Source organism: Phlebotomus papatasi, chromosome 3 (assembly GCF_024763615.1).
Source record: "Phlebotomus papatasi isolate M1 chromosome 3, Ppap_2.1, whole genome shotgun sequence".
NCBI lineage: Eukaryota > Metazoa > Arthropoda > Insecta > Diptera > Psychodidae > Phlebotomus > Phlebotomus papatasi.
In genome coordinates, this window is record NC_077224.1 from 72,529,102 (window position 1) to 72,550,338 (window position 21,237).

General features: G+C 32.2%; 1 protein-coding gene across 1 annotated transcript in view; it reads left to right on the forward strand.

Moving 5' to 3' along the window:
- The window catches only part of LOC129807301 (protein rolling stone), an 86,643-nt gene that overhangs the window by 56,066 nt on the left and 9,340 nt on the right, over positions 1 to 21,237 (forward strand). The window contains exons 2-4 of the mRNA XM_055856479.1: positions 6,992 to 7,088; positions 15,392 to 15,638; positions 15,703 to 15,822. Coding sequence (XP_055712454.1) covers positions 6,993 to 7,088; positions 15,392 to 15,638; positions 15,703 to 15,822 — 463 coding nt within the window. The 5' untranslated portion in view covers position 6,992. The remainder of the gene's footprint in view (positions 1 to 6,991; positions 7,089 to 15,391; positions 15,639 to 15,702; positions 15,823 to 21,237) is intronic.

Here is a 21,237-nt window from a genome sequence, read left to right on the forward strand (position 1 = left end):
ATCTCAAATTTACGAGCAGATTCCCGTAAAAATTTGCCCTTCCTGAAATCTTCCAAGGCCTTTTCCACATCATCTTTTTCATAGAAGCGATATTTTTTTCTTCTTGATATTGTAGAACTCAGAAATTCAAAAAAAAAACATAAAATTAATAAGAAATTCAGGAAAGCAAAAGACGTTGCCGGAATATCCAACACTACCTCACCGGAGAGACGCTCACAAAGTATATACTTTTTTACGCGAAATACATGATCCAGCTGGGAAATTCACCCGAAATTTAAAAACTGATTCACAATTAACATAAACAGAAACAATCTTTAATGAAAACTAATCAATTTTCATGAAAAAAACACCGCAGGAAAACCTTCTGTACTTCACCACAAATCACAAGACTGCTAGAAACACAATCGATCTGTCACATTTTTTGTAAGAATCTTTCTACACTGAGTTTTTACAACGCAATTTAAATTCAAATTATACCTAAAATTTAATGGTCTTTGTGTTAATACATCCAAAAATGAATAAATATTTAAAACCAAAATGAATTCATTGACTATTCGAATGTTACATACATAATTTTAATTAATTTATTTACATGGCCGAAATTACACTCACAGCGGCCGAAATTGTAAGTTGGCCGAAATTTGGTACACTTCCCCTAATTAATTTTCAAATAAGTATTAGGGGAAGCTGGGGCACCACCAAACACTGCGATTTTTTAATCATATATGCGACTTGAGATTCTGACAGGATTGGACTTATAGAAATTATAGGCATTATAGGGATGATTGTCCACTAAAGGAATGGTCAAGATAGTCCAAGTAATTTAATAAAAATCAGCTAAAATATGCAGCTTTTTCATCTAAAATATGCTAAAAACCCTGCCTTTTATAGCTAACTGTGCCCGCTAAGAAGTAAGTCTTTTAAGATTTAAATTTTTAATTTTTTTCCGAAACGTGGTTTTTAAGGAATGAGGGCGTGGCTTATTTTCTATGATGTATTTTTTCTAATTATCAGCATTGTATGTCATTGAAACTTATTTATATCATCCCAAAATATAATTATACGTCTTACCTATGACAATATTTCTACAAAGTGTGGAATTACACAATTTTTTCCCCAAAAGTCAAATATATCTCTCCCTTTGGTAACTGATCACTTAAATCGCGGGGTATTTGGTAATCACTAAAATCTCTGTCTTATCTAGTCCTCTATAGCTTTTTCATCTGAATCTTGTTTAATGATTCATGAAATGATTCCAAACATTTGGCATTGACATTGCTGTGGAATTTAGGATCGGAAAGCCTTTGCAGTGCAAGAATACACAGTATAAGTTTTGGGTGGATTTATTCCGGCAAATTGGGTGAAATTATTTGAAATATGTATTACAGAGGGAAGGGACTTTTGGCTCGTGAACTTTGGAAATATGGTAGAAAAGGGTGAGTCAACACTGAAGTTTCCAATTGATATTGACACAGACCTAAATGAGCATCTCTTGGGAAATCCATTCACGTCCCATTCGGTATACTTGTGCATTTTGTTCCTTTTTCCTCATGCATCCTAGAGTTAGGAATGTTTGTGCATATTTAAAATTCAACACCAGACATTTTCCTGATCCAGAAAATATTCATTGCCATTTGATTGCATCAGCAATTCGTGCGAAAAATGAGATTTAAGCCCAAAATTCTTCAATTCTGCATCACCCTGTGATTTAATGATCCAATGATCGGTAAATGGTTCAATGATAGAACTGTTGATTGTTAGTGTCACGAGCATGTCAATTGACCTAAACATTTTTTCTCCAGCTCAGTTGACCCATAGAGTTCGTTTAGTATCATTATCGCATAAGAAAAATTGGTTCGCAATGCGTAAGTTCCTCCACAAACTTCCAGGAAGTCAATCGCTATTAATCTTTGATATTTATCGTATTCTATTCATCTTTATTGCTTTAGTACCAAATATTAATATGCAAGACCAAAGCTTAGGTTTTGAATATGTGTCATGCTGTAAAATATGCGAATGCATAATCAATGCACTGATTCATGAAATTTTAGGCAAATATTCACAAATTCTAGAGACCAGGCTTATGAATAAATATTACTAATAAACAAGCTTGTTTATTTTTAGTGGCCAACAAAGATAATAATTTGATCAATCGTCCTTTCTAAAATAATTATAATATACTTCAATATTTTATAGATAAATTATACTTGATAGTAAAATTTCTGCAAATTGTGATTCTTAATTTGAGATTAGGTTGATTCTTATTAGAAGATAAAATGGCTCCATTTAGTGGCGTGAGGTCCTTTTGGTAAGAATAGAATCGGAGATATAAAGAGGATTAGTAATCACAAAACATTGAAAACGTCATACTTTCGGTCCAAGTTTAAGCGAATTTGATAACTAAAGGCGCAAATGATATGTTTCATATAATACTACAACTTTCTAGAACATTTGAACATCGTAGGGCTAAAGATAGGGGCGTCACATTAAAAAATAACTAATTTTGTCTATATAAGATACATTATATTAAAACCCAGTTTTCTTTAGAACAATGTAGGCCCACAGCTCGAAGTAACCCCACCTGCCCCTAATTTAAGAAATTAGTTACTGACCTAGTAATTAAGGGATAAGATCTTAAAATGTTATCCCCTAATTACTAGGCCATCAACTAATTTCTTAGACATTTTTTCCAATAAGAGATAGAAAATTTCTAGAGAAATATAAAAAAAAACTAGTTTTATTGAAATATTGGTCCTTAGTTGTATATTTTTGGCATCCTTCTGGCAACACATGAATACCTGGAATATAAAGTAAAACGTTCTTAGGCCAAAATCCTCCAGGCATTCAATTTTTTATCAAAACGAACAAAGGAACGCCATAAGAAATCAACCACCACATTGATTTTATCGATCTGAAGAACACAGCGGGGGTGGTAGTATATCTAATTTTAGCTTATGATACTATCCTGTACCATTGAAGAGCAACGGTCGAATTTTGGTCAAATTTTGGTCGAATTTTGACCAACACATGATCGAAATTAATCTATAATAATGACTAATAATATTATCGCATGCTTTAAGCAACTCTTTGTATTGTTTCATTCCCCGTCAGTCCCACCACACGCTTAACATTGTCTTCTTTTTCTAAAGAGATTTGGTAGTGCTTTCGATTTTGATGCTTTGGTACAGGAAAGCCGCGATATTTTTTTTGGTTTGGATTTGGAATACTCGAGTCATACCTCTTTATCATCGCTTGTACCAATTCGATACTGAAAACTTTTTATTTTATACCGCAAATGTAGGATCTCAGTGGCGCAATAGGCAAGATCGTTGGGTTTTGGGCAGATCGATCTCCGGCTTAACTCCTAGTTGTTGTGAGTTCGAGGTGTAAAGATCTAAATGACTGATTTAGACAATTTGCACATGTAATAATAACGCAATAAAATGCACTGCCTTCGCCCACTCCAGGAGCATGGAAGAAGTATCCACACAACGGGAGGGCGCATTTGGGCGGTCTACAACAGACTTAGCAGATTTTTCCAATACGAGAATTGATATTGAAAAAAAAATTGTAATACAATATCTCGATACGGTTAATAATATCCGAAAAGGTAAAATTTCAAAAGTCGATTTTTCTATTTTTGTTTGTCGTTCAATCAAACCACTTAAATTTCTTATTTTTTCCATGCTACGCAAACGCTTAAAAATTTGCGAATTATATTTAATCTTCACGCAAACCAATCTTCTGGTCTTCATCGAGTAACGCTTTTAGATCTGCGCCATTAATTGTTTTTGGTCTTTTTGTCCTGTGCGGTGAAATGGCCATTTCTGAAGTCTATAAACAGACTTTCTCAGAAGGTTTTCAATGGTGGGTATTCGTTGAAGGTCTCTTTATCCAAGTGGGGTGCTTTGTTTGGTTTTTTATTCAAATTAAAATGCAAATGTATCACATCGTGTAAAAACTTTTTTTTTAACACAAAACTCAAAATCTGAGTTTCTGAAATTTTGTTTTCTTTAGTTGCAACATCTAACGATACTGTAATTGGTTTTGTTAAAAGACTATACGTATCATTAGCATATCTGATATCTAAAAAAAATAATTGAAGACTTAGTACTATAAGAAAATCTAGGCTTATCACTAGATATCATAATGCTTAATAACATGTTTACAAAACAAAAGGTGCGCTAGACCGGTGGCAGCAAAAATCCCGAAAGCCAAAATCCCAAATATTCAAAATCCTGAAAGGGATGATATTATATGGGGGAAAATATTTAGAATAATCTCCCAAGACATAGAAGATTTCCCTTTGCCCTATAACCTTTACATATAACACTTTTAAGAATTCGGGATTTTGGCTTTCGGGATATTGGCCCATTCGGGATTTTGGCCTTCGGGAATTTGGCTTCCGGGATTTTGGCTTTCGGGATTTTGGTTTTCGGGATTTTGACCGGGACCCGCGCTAGACATTATCCATATTATAGTTCAAATTGTTTATAGCAGAAGTTTAGGATCTGTCGAAATTATTTGACTTATAAATTAAATTAATATAACTTATATAAAAGTATTCCAAATTGAATTTGGGTCAGGAAATTCAGCTACAGTAATTAGGTGGAAGGCTTTCAGACATCGCCCAGTCTTAGGCTTTGAACACTTCATATTTTTCCCATATAATTGTAATGAATTTGACATGTTTTACTCATACTTCTCACCGGTACAAGTTTTTGATTAGGAAAATTTCATGAAATCAAAATATCCGTTCTCTTCTTTTGAAAGATTTTGTATATGTCTATCCAACTGTCAAAATTGGATTGAGCTAAATCAAATTTCTTGTGATATCCAAAAAAAGAAGAAGAGTGTGAAAGACTTAAGATACAGATATATGCAATCCATTTGAAAAAAACTTATGTGAATTTTGATTTAATGAAATTTTCCGGATCTAAAAGGTGTTCCGAACCTATTACTGTAGGGGGTGCTCATAGTTTATACGATCAAAAGCTTCGTAATGACTAATTTAAAAATAAAGCTTTTACAAATGGATGATCCACTTGTCCTAAAAGGATTAACTTAGGGGGAAGTGGGGCACCTTTGAAAGTGGGACGCCTGTGAAATTGGGATTTTTCTCCTATATTTAAGTGGAACTGAGCCATATCACAATGTAATTTAGCTTCTTAATCTGTTTGTGCACCTAAATTATATCTCGATAAGGCTCAATTTTATTTAAAAATAGGTGAAAAATCTCAATTTCAAAGGTGCCCCACTTTCAAAGGTGCCCCACTTCCCCCTATACGCTTCTGGCCCCGTTGACCATTAGTCAAAATTACAACAGGAGGTAAATATTTAAAGGATTTCTCAGAAATTAGCAATTAATGGTACTAATTTAAATTTTCCATGAATTTTCAAGTGAATTTTGGAAATGTAAGACAATTTTTGGACCAAATGCACATAATTATTCCTGAAGTGGGCCAATAGTTAATTTTCTCAGAAATTATCAATAAATTTCTGTTCGCTGCATACATCAAAGTATCCTAGAATTGATATCCGTCATTGGCCTGGGGTTCTGCTGAGGACATGACAAATGAATTTCAACATTACAAAAGGGATGATACAAAGGCCCATTTTTTGTAGTGAAATATGTCAGGGATACATTTTGCAACACATATGAGAAAAATTACAATTCCTATTTGCGAATTCCTTGAATTTCTCACGAAAGAGAGAGAATTTAATGGGTAATGTGGAACATGGTAGAAGACTATTGTGTCACATAAATCATTAGTGACATGCTCCTCCCGATGAAATTGCATTGAGATGCAATGATAAAATTGTGTTGGTGCCATCAATGAGGGCAATCTTGAGCGTTCCTCCAGCGATAAAACTGCTTCAAACTGAAGCTAAAAGAGCAAAGATCAGAGTTGAAGTTCAGTTTATGGTTAATCAGAGAGATGAAATTTCTCTTTCCAAGTATTGATGTTAAATAACAGAAAGGTTCTAAATTAATTACACTGTGCAACAACAGGAATTGTAATTTAATTACAAATGAACTTCGAGGTTCCTTGACGTCTCCTAGGTATATCTCCGGAAGAAACTTATGGTCGATCACATCACGTCTAGTTTTCGAGGTAGCTTAAGTTGAAAATCTTAAGAAATTCAATATCTTTAAGGTCTTTAAGAAATATGTGTTCGTAAATCATACAAAAATTTGTCATTTGTTCGCAAAGTTTTGCCAGCCAAACAAAAAGTACGACAAATGCTTATAAGAGAACAAAAATGCTCGTCATGTTATCATGTTACGAACAATATTTGTAAAAAATACAAATTTTTACGAACTTTTTAGTCGATTATACGATTTACTACTCAGAAGAAATATCTTGTTAAACGGACAAAAGGATTTTGTTAAAATTTTGTCAAAAGGATGTTATTTATTAATTTAACAAAACATTTTCCTTATATGGAAAAACATACTTTTCACAAACTTTTGACAAAATCCAGTTGGCTGCCGATTTGACCAACCTTTTCAATATTCTGTATGAAAGAACATCCTTCTCACAAACTTTTCTTGTTATTTTGACAAAACATTTCTTTCAGAGTAGCATTTCGTAAGCTACTAATTGGAATTTATGAACATTTGCGAATAATTTTACGAAATATGTTTTCTATATAGGTTTACCTTATCATAACCTTTAATTGGGTGAACATATCATCGCTTGGATCAGCAACTGTTGTAACTTATTCATTACCTAAATAAGCAATTCTTGTAGAAAATGTGTCTTGTATATTCTTCCGAGAATTGCTACCTCTTAAGTGATAAAAAAAAAATTGATCTAAATAATGATATGTTTTTCCAGGAAATATACATATGTAAACTATATGTAACTAAATCAGTATAAATACAGATGTAATTTATTACCATCATTCCACTTGGAATGATAAAGCTTTGGCATTGAACTCGAACAGAAGTACTAATGCATCTTTCTTCTGTCTTTTTTTTTTGCAGAATGATGGTGACGAAAATATGGAATAGTTGCTTTCCGGATACAGATCCAGCCCAGGAATCTGAACAGGTGCATCGACATAATTTTTACTTGTGCCAGGTGAGTGAGGAATGCCTTTTGCTATCTTGCACCAATTTCTCTTGGTTGTTCATGAAAGATTAATTGTACTTTAGGAAGAGAGAAATGTTGAAATTTGTACGTGTGGGTGGTTCTTGAAGTAAATGTAAATCTCATCCTCAATCCATTTTTCTCAAAAGCTTCGGGAAAGTCAAATAGTTGCTCAACCACTCTTCAAACACCTTCAAATAATTTTCAAAACTTCACATAAAACTCAATGTAAATAGCCTTTTTGGCACATCCTCATCCTTTTCCACTCAAAGCACTATACCCTTCAACATTTTGAACTTTTAATGGTATCACAAATGGATTTGAAAATTACTGAAACGTGATAATAAATAGAGCCAATTTTCTGAACTCTAAATATATTCTCTTATTGTTGAATAAAAAGCTACTTGAGAGCTTTTATTTTTAAAATGTATCACGATTAAACGACCAAATAATTGGAAAGCAGCCTAACAATTTTGCCAACTTTCCGGCAAAGTCGAATTGAATCTAGAGAAAGAGGAAAAAAAAGCTCCATAAGTTATTCACAAACGCAAGCATAAATTAGCAATTTTCAAATGGAGGAAATTGCTGCAAAACATCCAGGAAATTTCCCTGCAAATAATTTACTACCATTCCTGCCATGAAGAATCTGTTCCAAATTTTCTTTCAAATGCACTGATGCCAAATCACCTGGATTTCTCTTTTTTTTTTCTGTACTAGCTGAGTATTCGAAACATTCCCCAACATACGACAGTACTTGCAAACACAAACACACATTTCCCAATTAATCTGCTTAATTGGATGTTAGTAGAAAGTCAATAAAAGGGGTAACGTGTTGTACGGAAATTTATGATGATGATGTTATCATCGTCTATAGGAGATGTGATTCTCTAATAAAATTCGAGTTTTGTAGTCTAAATCGAAGATTTTCTGATGGATTTCTAAGTTTGATATTCTCTTCAAGGCTTTCGGAATTTTAGTTTTTCTGGATTTTGGCTTTCGGGACCTTGGATTTCGAGTTTTGGCTTTTTGGGTTTTTGGCATTCGGAATTTTAACCGGGACCTTTTAAGAGATGTGGCTATATATTAAATCTGGAGCCCATATAAAAGTGTATTCGGTGGCATAACGTTCCATAGAGGAACTTAGGCCTTCCCACAAAGAGAGTTCCGGACGTACATTATTTTTTTTTCTTATATAGGGATGGGGTTGCCAATCCATGCCCCGTAGAATCAAGTGCCGTGAAGCTGACTAGATGCAATTCGAAAAGTTTAACGCCTGAATAATTCGTGGTGACCTAAAGGGTATTCGAACTAGTGATTCCAAATAACCGGGTTTTTAGGATAGACGGTTAACCGGTTTTGGATGGCTCCGAAACCATTTAACCGGTTTAGAAACGGTTTCGAATTTAGGATTAGATTATGGAATTTTGAGCAATTTTTCAGAGTTTGATATAATTTTTAACAAATAAATATATTCTTCTCAGTTAGTTTGGAACTTATTTATTTTATTGCTTTAATTTGTATTTAAAATAGTTCTGAAAAACTACTGGGAGTTTTTCCAATAATATTGTACCTTAGAAAAGCCAATGCAAATTAGATTTCCGTAAAAATAACTATTTTTCATACAATTTATTTTTCTTAGAATAAATTGGTTATAAACGTTGTAATTTTTGACAGTCTTTAATGAGGAAATACTTAAAAATTTTATTCTTGATTTTTGAAAATGAAAAAAAAAAGAATGTCATAGAGAATATTTTAACGAACAAACCGAAAGAGTTTTCCTCTTTATTTTTAAAATCTTGTGACTAGTTAAATCTTGTTAAACTTAAGTTTAGAAAATTTGAATCGTGGAAAAAATAATAATTGCAAAAATATAGAAAAAGAATGTTAGAAGGATTGTTACGAAAATTTTTATCTACTTATATTCGGTATAATTTTATTTTTTAAATCTTGTAAAAGTATTGTCAATTTTTTTTTCAACAAAAAAATCTAGATTTTTCGATTGATAATGATTTCTAAAGTCAACTTTTTAGATCATTCTCTACAGAAAACATATCGATGCATAATTTTTGGTATTATCATTAAAATCATGATTATAATTTATACACAATTCACAAATAATTTCATAGACAAATTTCCATAGGAATTTTGAAAAAAAAAATAAAACAAGAAGAAACCTTTAATGTTTTTTACTTCATTTGTTGAGAAACTAATAAATACCAGATTTTGACAAAAATTTTACAAGAATCTTGTGTAACAATCTTAGTGAATTTGGGTCTAACAAGATATGTAGTTAAAACTTAGAGAGATTTAATAAAAATCTCTATAAAGACGGGGAGAGAAGTAAACATCTTGTTACTTTTCTACATAAGACAATATTTTATAAGATTGTACTAAATCGTTTACAATTTTTTCTCAATATACAGTAGATATTTTAGTCTTGTAAATATTTAATTAATGTTTAAAAGATAAAATATTTTCAAGTGAAGAACTCCTGAAATGATTTCCGATAATCTTTAAGCAAATAATTCTTTTCAAGAGTGGAAAAAAACGTACAGGAATCCCATTACTACTATCCTTCATATATTATTAACATACTACCGTACTACAGATTACACTTTTGCACCTCAGGTTCCCTTCTAAAGTCAAGGAAATATATTGCAGTGTATATTGATTTTCAAGAAATAAACTTAAGCGAGAAATTTTAAAACTTTTGTAAAGAGACGGTTTTAAACCGGTTTTAAAACCGTCTCCTAAATAGGGCGGTTTACCAGTTTTTCGAAACCGGTTAACCGTTGTTGGAATCACTAATTTGAACACACTTGCATCATAGATAAATGAGCTCTACCACTTGATCCATTGAGTGCCCCTAGCCCCCATATAGGAGTTACTTAACGTTTTTAGGATACATAACACACACTCAGATTACTTATGACTTACAGTTACACAGGTGTGTTCCCATAAGCTTCTTATTCAAGAGATAAATTCTGAGTAATAATCTTGTATAATTTTATGGAAGTTTTAATTCTTTCATTGCAAATTCGGTTTGTATTTAAAGTTGATAAAAGAAGAAATCTTAGCAAAATGAATAAGACCTGTTTCTAAACGGGTTTTCAATCATTACAAGCTTTGCAACCCTCGTAACCATCTTCACTTGACTAATGCCCTACACAATTACAACTTAAGCCAAGAGACGGCTTAACGTATTTATAATCAAAATAATGATCAAATTACATTTCCTTCAATTTCTGAGTAATCCCTCTCTCGGCTTAAGTCGAAATAGTTATAAAATCGAACTAGACGTGGAGTTCTAAACTAGACGTCTAATCGAATTAGTGAATTATGCCCTACACACACTTACGACTTAAGCCGAGAGACGACTTAGTGTAAAATTATGGAAGTGTGGTTCAATCATTATTTCGTATATAATTACGCTAAGCCGTCTCTCGACTAATCATCAGGTCTGTCGAGGCCCTTAGTTATCTAAACTAGATACCTTGCTAAAGAATAAGGTTAGTTGAGTAGACATAGGGGTTCAAATGGATCTCTGCAGCGTATAATCGATCTCATTATAAACCCTATGCGCTCTATGCAGCATATCAACCTAAACTATGTGGCCTAGAATAAGGGCTTGTAAATTAATGAAATAATATCTTTTTTAAACCACAGATAATTCGTTTAGTTTAGCTTGATCCGGATCAAAGTATCACAATATATAATAAGAAAGCTTACACATTAATAAATTATCCATATTTTCAATAGTTTTTTTTTTATTTTTTTAAGTTTTCTTGGAATTAAGGATATTTTAAACATTTAAACGTTTACCTCATGGTTATGAGTTTTATCAGAGGTAATTGATTAAACCGCATCATCACAATATCAGTGAATAGAATAGAATGATAGCCAAAAAAGCTAGAGTGTTGACCAATTTATTTCCAGAGTGATTTATATGGTTATTTTATTCAATGAATAATTCCCCAATAACGTATGGTGCTCGTGAACACGGCAACAAATTATCCCGAGCCTGATTTATTTTGACTTTAATTGCAAATTCGATTATCAAAAAAATATATTTATTAATTTTTCTCCAACTTTTTAATTATACGCCTATAATTATTTTTGCATACCAAAATTTACACTCATGGCAAATTATTGTGCAGATTAAGCACAAAAGATGTACAACATTGAAACTCTTTTGTTGCCAGTGAATTAAAGTGTGTCTGCGGTGAAAGAAAAAAGCTTTAAGAGCGAATATTGTGTTCTTATTGTTCTGGTATAAATGGGAAACCAGCTTCTTGAGGAATGAATTAAGAGAAGAATTTCTGCTATCTCTGCCACTAATTTATCCAAGTTGAAGAGAAAATTAGCTGAATCACAGAACGAAGTAATACTACGCTCCCAGGTTGAGGTTACAACTCAAAGAAGGAATGTGATGGCAAAAACTAAATAATAGTTTTGAGAATTCTGTTTTTGATTGACAAATGTTTATTTTGTTGAAAACATGTCAAAACTCATGTCTAAGAAAAACTTTAAGGCTTTACGAGTCATTAAACCTTCTCCCAAAAAAAGTGTTAGAGGAGGCAAAAGTTGACAAAAATGTCAGAATATTAACCTTGAAATTTCAAACCGTAACCATTTATAAGTCCACTAAACTTAGAAGTTTGAAAAGCATATAATTGAAAGCTACAATAAACACTTTTATTCTCTTTAAGAAGCTAAAACACCAATAAAAATAAATTCAAGTTAATAAATTTGGATGTTTTAGTAATAAATCCTTCAACTTTAATACCTATTTGTTTTTATTAATTGAAATGGACTTTAATTATTTTATGTTTCGCTCAATGAATAGTATAAAAAACAATATATTTTATAAGTATACATTGGGTTATGCTTAGTTGTATATTTAATTAATATGTGACAAGATCTTCTATTTATAATCTTTTATCCTTTGCTGCATCTGGTAGAGACTCGATTTCACAACCCTCCATAATGCCTTAAAGTGTACTATTTGTTTAGCCTGCCGTTTTATATTTTTTTCGAAAAAAAATTGAACACTTTATATACTTGTAAATTATCAAAAATTTCATTAAGCGTGATCGTCTCCTTTAGCTTCAATAATTTGCGAAAAACGAAAAACACAGTAAAATTTTGGCTTCCTAATACAAGGCTTCCCCTTTAGGTAAATGTGAACTTAAAACCACGGTCGGAACGCTTGTTGCAATAGGTTCCGGTCAAAATCACGAAAGCCGAAACTTCCAACGGTTAAATCCCGAAAAAGCCAAAATTTCGAAAGTCAAAATCCCGAACACCAAAATCCCGAAAGAAAAAAAATCCTATTGAGTTAAAATCAGGAAAAGTCAAAATTCCGTAAAGCCAAAATCTCGAAAGGAAAAATTTCGATTGGGTCGAAATTCAGAATAGCCAAAATTTCGAATGGGCCAAAATTCCGAAAAGTCAAAAACAAAAGCCAAAATTTCAAAAATCCAAACTCCTGAATATCTAAATCCTGAAAAGCCACATTACCGAAAAGTCATATTTAGAATTGAGTAAAAATATAGTAAAAATTTTTTCCAGTCTCTATTTGGGTTAAAATTGTGGTTGAAAGTCACTTGTTCTGATTGTCGCTCTCTGTACATAAACACAAAACTTCTTGGGATTACGTACCAAGCGAACAGATTCTGTTCAATCACTTTCAAATATAGGTAATGTTTCGTATATAATATAAGATGTCAAGTTTCTGGATATTCCTTATAGGATAAAGTGGTACGAGTTGGACCATGGTGCAATTTGGACAATGGTACAAGTTGGACAGGGCTTTTTTTCTTGATAAATTTAGTACATAGGGGAAACTGGGGCACCACCAAACACGGGGTACCACCAAACACTGCGATTTTTTAATCGGATATTCGACTTCAGAGGATAAGATCTATAGGAATTTATAGGCACTATAGTGATGCTTGTCCACTGAAGGAATGGTCCAGGTAGTCCGAGTAGTTTAGAAATAAAAATTAGTGTTTGGTGGTACCCCGTGTTTGGTGGTGCCCCAGTTTCCCCTACTTCATTTTTATTTGTATATTTGCAATGCTTTAGTTTTATATTTTGGTTCCTTGTGCTTAAAAAAAATTTAGTATTGTATTTATCAAGAAAAAATCTCAGTCCAACTTGTAACACTATATGTCCAATTTGTATCACTTTACCCTAACTTTCGAAAGTTTTCAAAGAAATTTTTATGGCATCTAGTTCGTAGCTATGGCTCATTATTTGTTTGGTACTGTGCATCTGCAAATTGAAATTAAAATTTTGTGAATTTTTGCTATATCCGATTTTGTAAACTGTTTGAAATTTAGCACAATTTTCCTATTAAACATAAACTGTTTTGAGCGATCTTTAAAGTGATTTATAATCGAAAATAAAATCGGTTTAAATCATTTATGAACCGGTGAACATTGAAAAATTACATGCCCTTGATGAAGGTGACTTTGTCCCCTGCTTTCCGTAAGCTTTTCAATAATTCTAGAACTTAATTATTATTATTATTTATTAATGACAAACAAAAAGGGTTCGCCCCTCTTACAGTCTTTGGAAAGGAGAAGAAAATTGTGAAAAAAAGATTAACAACATTTTAAAAGAGATGACAAAGCGTCCAAGTTTTGCGAAATGCTCGATCTCACGAGAAAGTCCTCTCCGTTAGCATATTTTTTGTATGCACATAGGGTTACTGCTACTTTAATCTTGTTTATAGACAATGAGAAAGCCATTAAGAAATTATTAAAAATTACTTATAGCGGATGTAAAATTATTCAAAAATTGGTACTTAACCGGTTCATTACCGTTGAAGACCGATGAAGTCGAGTTCAAAATTTTAATATCTTTACAAAAAATCCAAATTTAATCAAATCGGTTGAAAAATGGGCCCTCCAAAGTGGTTGACCTTTAACCTTCAATAATTCAAAATGGCGAATTTTCCGGTCATAGGTATGTTTGGGCGAAATTTTTACCTGGACTACCTGCTTTGAGTTCGAGCAGTAAAACAGGAGCAAAAATAATAAAAGAAATGTCTAGTTAGACTGAGACTGGAAGCATGCCACTATTCCGCCAATAGTTAGTCTAGCACTTAAGGTTAGTCATCACCAATCGGATATTATAGATAGGTGATGATATAGGCCGTTCTTGAGAGCTAGAATTAAAGACCTTACGCACAGTAGGAGCACAGTTAACCGCATCTACTGCGATAGAGTAAAATGGGGTAATTTAGAACCATTTCCAATTTGATATTTTGAGATTTTCTCATTATTTTAAATGTTCAAAAGAAAAAATAACAAGCATATGCTGATCCTTGTTTCTTATTCTTTTTCATCTTCTATTTCGTGGTCTTTTTTCACTTTATTCATCTGAAACAGTGAGGAAGTCTGAAGAGTTCTAAATTGGAAAGAGATCCAAATTACCCCGCACTTTACCTTAGGAAAACTTTGCAAAAGCCTAAAACGGTCTTAAGGCCAGAGGCTAAGCACAGTTCTTAAGAACCTTTTACATTTCTAAACCAGAAGCAAAATTCCAATGTTCTGTTTTCAATTCCAATTATCTTTAATGTGCTACCGTAAAAGATTTTTTTTATCCAAAAATTTCAATCGATAAAAATAGAACAGTTAAGCCCTATGTCTGAAGAGCTTATAAAAGAGAAGACAACTATCAAGAAACTTTATTACGAGTTCAAACATTTCGCAAGAGTAATATGCTTTGGCGCCCCTTTTAATGCGAATTAAACTTTTGAAAAACCATTTTGTTCTGCACCTATGAGCACAAATCTAATTTGAATAACATTTAAGAGAATTCCAAAATTAGTTTTATCTCTGTGATTTTAAATTCAAACTAATTTTATTTGCATTTCTCTTCAAGTATAAGTGGATTCATTATCGTAAAACTCTTATCAGAAATTTCTTTGTTAACGTCTTTCTCTCAAAGATGCATAATAGTGTTGACCTCTCCACTTTAAATGCATATACATACATTCTATCACTTTGAATATTATCTCAATTAAATCCTCCTAGCTCGTATTGGTCAAGGCATTAGGGTAATTAACAGATATTGAAATGGTCAGGAGGAAGTTCGGTTTGCCAATCCGACATCATATTGTCACATCTTGCATAATATAGAGCTACAGAGCCATTGCCAATGTTAGAAAATGAGTTTAATGTCGACAATATGGGAGCAGTAAATTTTTATTACAGGAAATTGCAGACAAAATTTGAATGAAAAATGAAATATTGAGAAAATTATGTGAATTTTCTCAATTACAGTGGCAAAGGAGTAAGCAGGTGAAAATTATCTACTTGCTGTACAGATGGCTAGCAGCAATTCTTTTCCTGGCTGTCCTCAGTTGTTCCCTCCTGGACATCGGGAGGTCAGAATCGGAGCACTATGAGAATCACTATGCTAAATGGTGGATCTATTTAACGCACTGGGGCCTTCTGGCTTGCACCCTCCAGGCCTGGCTAGCAGCCTGGATTGTGACTCAGGGGATGATGGTGGATCGAGATGACTTTGGTGAGTGCATCGGCAAATCCTGAGAAGAATACCTAATCAATAGGTTCTCTTGCTATTTGGACAGAAATCCAGCGACAGGCGAAAACAAGTCGCTTGCATAGGCTCTACTGGGTGCTCTATACCATCGCAACGGTGTACTCGTTCATCATTACCATTTGCTACTGGACAATTGTCCACAATCCAGGTACGACTTGATAATATTCCTTGGACCAATTATGCTAATTGCATTGGGCATTTGAGTGACTTGTTAGGGTGCTCTAATTGGGAAAGGTCTCTTTATAATTATTTAATTGATTGATGCATCATACACTGAGAAGAAATACATGAAATTAAGATTCTGTTTTTCTTTTTAGACAGATTGTACCGAAATAGTTAAGCAATAAAATTTTGTTTTTTTGATTTCCTGAAATTTTCCTGACCCAAAAGGTGTGCCGGAGGCTTAATTACTAAAATAATAAATTTGGTCATTAAAATATTAAATTCGGTCAGCAAAATAATTGATTAGTAAAGCGTTCGGCATATATTTTATTTAGAAAATATCATGAAATCAAAATTCACTTCCCTTTCTCTCTCTATAACGTTTTCAATATGTCTATCCTAGTCTTTGGCATTCACAAATGAAATGAACTAAATTGAATTTGTTATGACGTTTAAAAGAAGAAGAAGAAGAAGAAGAAGAAGAAGAAGAAGTGTACGAAAGAGTGTAATACACATATATGAAAAATGTTTAGGAAAGAAAAGGATGTGAATTTTGATTTCATTCAATTTCAACTTGCTGAAGAAAACTGCCCTCTCGCGGGAAATTTTGACAATATCAATGAATTTATATATGAAGTAAATATAAAAACTTTCAGGCCTACAGAGAAAGGTGTAGTGAATTTTTATCACCTTTTAATATAATAATAATAATGATAATAATAGTTTATTTAATTCACAATAATAGAGTCATCCCTCTTACAATTTGTGAAAATAAAGAAAAGAAGTACTAAATAGAATACTAATAAAAAAGTAATATAAGTAAAGGTACTATAAGTCGTCGAACCCTTGCAGAATCCCCCTTAACTAGATTCAATAGGTATTCAAGACGTCCAGAAAGCAACAAATTGAACAATAGGTGTGATTAGAAGCAATCACATCCAGGGTTGGGCGAGTTTTTACATTTTACATCATTTTTTACAAAGTAAGAATAGCCTTTAACATATGCTACATTTTTAACATGTAAAGTTAAAATGTAAAAAATGTAAAATTGATTGATACCCATCAAATATCAAGTTCAATTTTTTTTTAATAAATCAAAGATTTCGCTGTAATCAGTAAAATATAAAGCTTGTTCTCTAAAATGTATGATGTAATTTACTGGCAATCCAAATTCAAATTTTCCACTACCCGGTTGAACCAATATGATAGTAGCCATCTAAACGATTAATAATTTTTGAACTTCTATATCTACATGCTCAAGGAGTTTTCCAATTGTTCCGTGGTTTTTGCTAATCATAAATATTGTAAAAATCATTGAAATTAATTTTTATTTCCTGCTGTCTTTATAAGGATAATTTTTTTTGGGATTTTACTATATACCTTGTCCAAGACACCACATTCCAGAAAACAATGTTCATGAAGAGAATCAGTGTCTCCTTGCTAACACTCATTCTGTGGTAATGAATGTTTCTGTGATAATATTCCAAAAACCATCGTGCTTTATTATTAAAATGAGACTAACGTATTTAACAAAAATTCACACAGAAATTACGATATTGTATCTATTTTTAATAAAATCTGCACAGAATCCGAGTAAGAACGACCTAACTAGCTAAACCTTTCGTTCGAAAGCTGTGAGGATTTTATATTCAATTTTGACCATTTTTTGCTGCAACTGTGCGCTCTTTATTTGCAATTTTAACCTTATCGTGTTAAAGCTATAGGTGCATTACATACAAGTAAAATCATTTTAAGCTTGAGTTGTGCAGGATTTGAACATAATATTAACCAGTTTATGCTGAACCAATGCCGTTTCTGTGACAACCTTTTTTTCACTTAAGCTGTGCGGGTTTTATGCAAAATTGTGATAGTTTTTACTGAAGATTGATTTAAAAATATATTTTTTGACTTTGTCCTTTGCGTAGTGTGTTTAGCCCCTTTGTATTAAGAACATAAAATCTTTAATTTTTCCTGCACTTCTGGAGTTTTTATTGGCATACAAAAATATATACAGTATATATAGTACATATACATATATACATACATAAAAAATAGTATACAAAAATACCTAAATAATTCTTCATCAACTCTTCTATTTGAAACACTTTCTTTTAGATCTAATTTCTGGTTAAATGATGATAAAAAAATATAGAAAATATATCACGATATTATATTTGCATTGCAATTATTGCAAATATAATTTATATGAAATTTTCTTAAAAATAATCTATATAATTACTATAAAACATTATTAAAAAGTATTTTTTTTTAGATTTTAAAAACTGATAGATCATGTCATGTCATTTGCATATTTACGAATAGTGAAAAGAAATCTTATTTTTATGTTTCATTGCTTTACATGATTAGGGGAAAGTGACCATGCTTGATACGATCCAAGCTTGATAATAACTATTTTTGTCCTATGTTAATCAATAGTTATGACTCATCGCAATATATTTCAATAGCTGGTGCTAAGCCTCACATTTCCTAAAAAAAATTAGGATCCTAGCTTTTTTCCTAGTTTCAGGAGAAAAAAGTCAAAAATAGGCCCAAAACTGTAATTGCGATACATGATATTTCATAAGTATTTCTTAATTAATGTCGCTGTTCACGAAAACTACTATCATAGGCACATAGAGGGGTCATCAGTACTAATATTTATGTAAAAATATTTGTACTTGGTGGACACTGCTTTTGTGGGTGGTAACAAATTCATAAATTCTACTTGTATCCATCCTATATTTTAAGAAGGGTCCATGAATGATAATTTTAATGTGGCAACTATATCATTAGATGTGATTATTTCATAATTACACATATTGCAATCCGCCAATTTTACCGACAATTGACATAATCTTCAACCCTGTTGCCTGAATTTTAAGGTTGCAGAATGACATTTTCATGGACTCAAAGTGAAAAAATGGTTTTCGCTAGCGCCCTAATGTCATAAAAACATGGCTCAGAAAAATTACATAAAAATGATTTTAAAACTAATAACCAGTCGTACAAACGATTTAAGCAGATAGATTAGAGTTCCGTCTAAATATTGATGTGCAATTTTTTGTATCCGGTGAATTTTTTGCAGTGAAAATGGGTCTCCGAATTGTCGAATCAATTATTATACAGGAAGGCCCCGGACCCAACTTGTATAAAAATCGCCACTGAATTTCCATTTTCTTCTTGAGGAAAATCTAAGGATTTCCAGGAACTATTTGAGGTTGGATTATGAACTTAATAAGTGAGACATTTTTTTGTCATAGTGGAAGAATCGCTTCGGTTTGTGTGTTAATCAGAAAATAATCACAAACCTTGGACATTATTTTACAGTATCAAGCATGGTCACTTTCCCCTACTATTAATATTAATTTTGATTCTATTTTTCGTTAACGGTTAAAAAATTCAACATGTTGAGAATTTAATATAGAAAACATTCTGAAATATCTATCTGTGAAAGATAGACGAAATTTTTTTAATTAGAAAATCGTTCAATTGCTTCACATCTATGGGTTTTCAAAACGAAATTTAGTTCATGGTTTTCCCAAAAATATCAATATCAATATTGGTATTGCTTACAGGATATGTTAAAAAGATTCGAAAATGCGTATTTTTTTTACATTTTACATATTTTTTACATTTTTACATATTTTTTACATGTAAAATGTAAAAAATATTTCTTACTATGTAAGGGCACAACCCCGATCACACCTAAAAAGAACACTGCTCTCATGTTCAGAAGAGAAGTCAGGTCACAGCCAACAAATACATTCCGGTGAGGAGTAATGTGGTCACGGCGATTTAAGCCGCAAATACACCTGACACAATTGTTAAATGCGATTGTTAGGCAACGAATTGTGTCACTATCCGCCGCAAAGAAAAGCTCTGCACCATAATGAAGAAAAAGTTAGAAGAAGCGCTCGCGCGAGGATCAAGCAAGTATCATAGGGCGTGATGTCCTGGAATCGTCTGACTGAGGGTATATAGAGAATAGTTGACCTTACGGCCAATAAACGTGGTGACAATGACAGGGTTGAATTGAAGATGATACCAAGGTTTTTCACCTGATCGACATAAGGGATAATCTCTCCGTTAATTAATAATTCATATAAATACGTTTGTTTATTAATAATTCATATAAAAACAATCAAAGGTCATATAAAAACAATCAAATATTGGATGTTTGTAATATAATATAAATTCTTAGGACACTTTATGAATGTCGTTAAGGGGTATTTTGTAGCTTACTTCCGCCATCCTTTTTTACTTTGTCCACTTATTTGTAGAAAGGTTATAGTGTCTTACATCCTTTTAATGCTCAGTATCCTTTAAATAAGTCGATATGTCCTTTGGCGGACTTTTAGAAAATCAGAAAAATTTTGATAAGGTAAATAATTGATGAATTTTCACAAAAAGCATTTTGGGTGTTTATTTAGATGATCTAGACCGTGTCCTTCCTCTTAGGATAATTAAGAAATGGCTTTGAATATTTCGAATTAGGGATTTGTTCTTCAAAAATTTAACTTCATTTTAATCAGTCTGTAACATTGATGACGGTAGTGTGAGTATCCTAATGGAAGGAAATTTGTGGACAACAATTAAACACATTGTTAAGATGTTAGAAAACAATAATTTCACCCTATTTTGCCGTATCGAAATGCTTGGATATGTTTAAAAGCTCGATTCATATAGAGTTTAAAATACTTACAGTTTAAAGACACCGTCTGACCAGGTATACCTTAATTAAAAGCTTCAATTAAACTTTTATTTTCACTCCTCACCTTGTGAAATTCCACATTTAAAACACCTCTTCTACCTTTTCCAGCTTTTAATTGAGCTTTTAATTTTTTATTGCTTATTTTTGTGCCGTTTGTGGAATATTCGGAAGTAAAATCTGGAAGTGCATGAGGCAGCTTCATTTGTCCCCCATTTGAGTACGTACTAAAATTCTGTCCTTAATTAAAATTACCATTCAGATCTTGCACTCAAAGTTTTAAATAATCCCTAGAAAAATTGTCCCAAATTTCGGACATAAAGCCATCTTCAGACTAGAGGTTTACCATGTGTCAGACGGAGTATTACGCAAAAAAACATTCAACAGAAGAAGAAAATTAATCACACTAAAAGCAATTGCAGTGTTCGATCCTTTTCTTAAAATAGAACGATTTAAAGAGTTTTTGTTAGTATATCTCTCAGTGTAATATACTTTTAGAATAGGGAGACCGGGGAGGTTTGGGACAGGGGTAGTGTGGGACAAGGCGAGTTTTTCAATTAATTTTTAAAATAAATGGGATTTAACCATTACTGTATCGTAGGCAATATTAAGATGTATCTTGACTAAAAGAATGGATATCCTCAGTTTTATTGTTTTAGTTCTATGAACATTTTTTTTAAAAATTGATAAAAA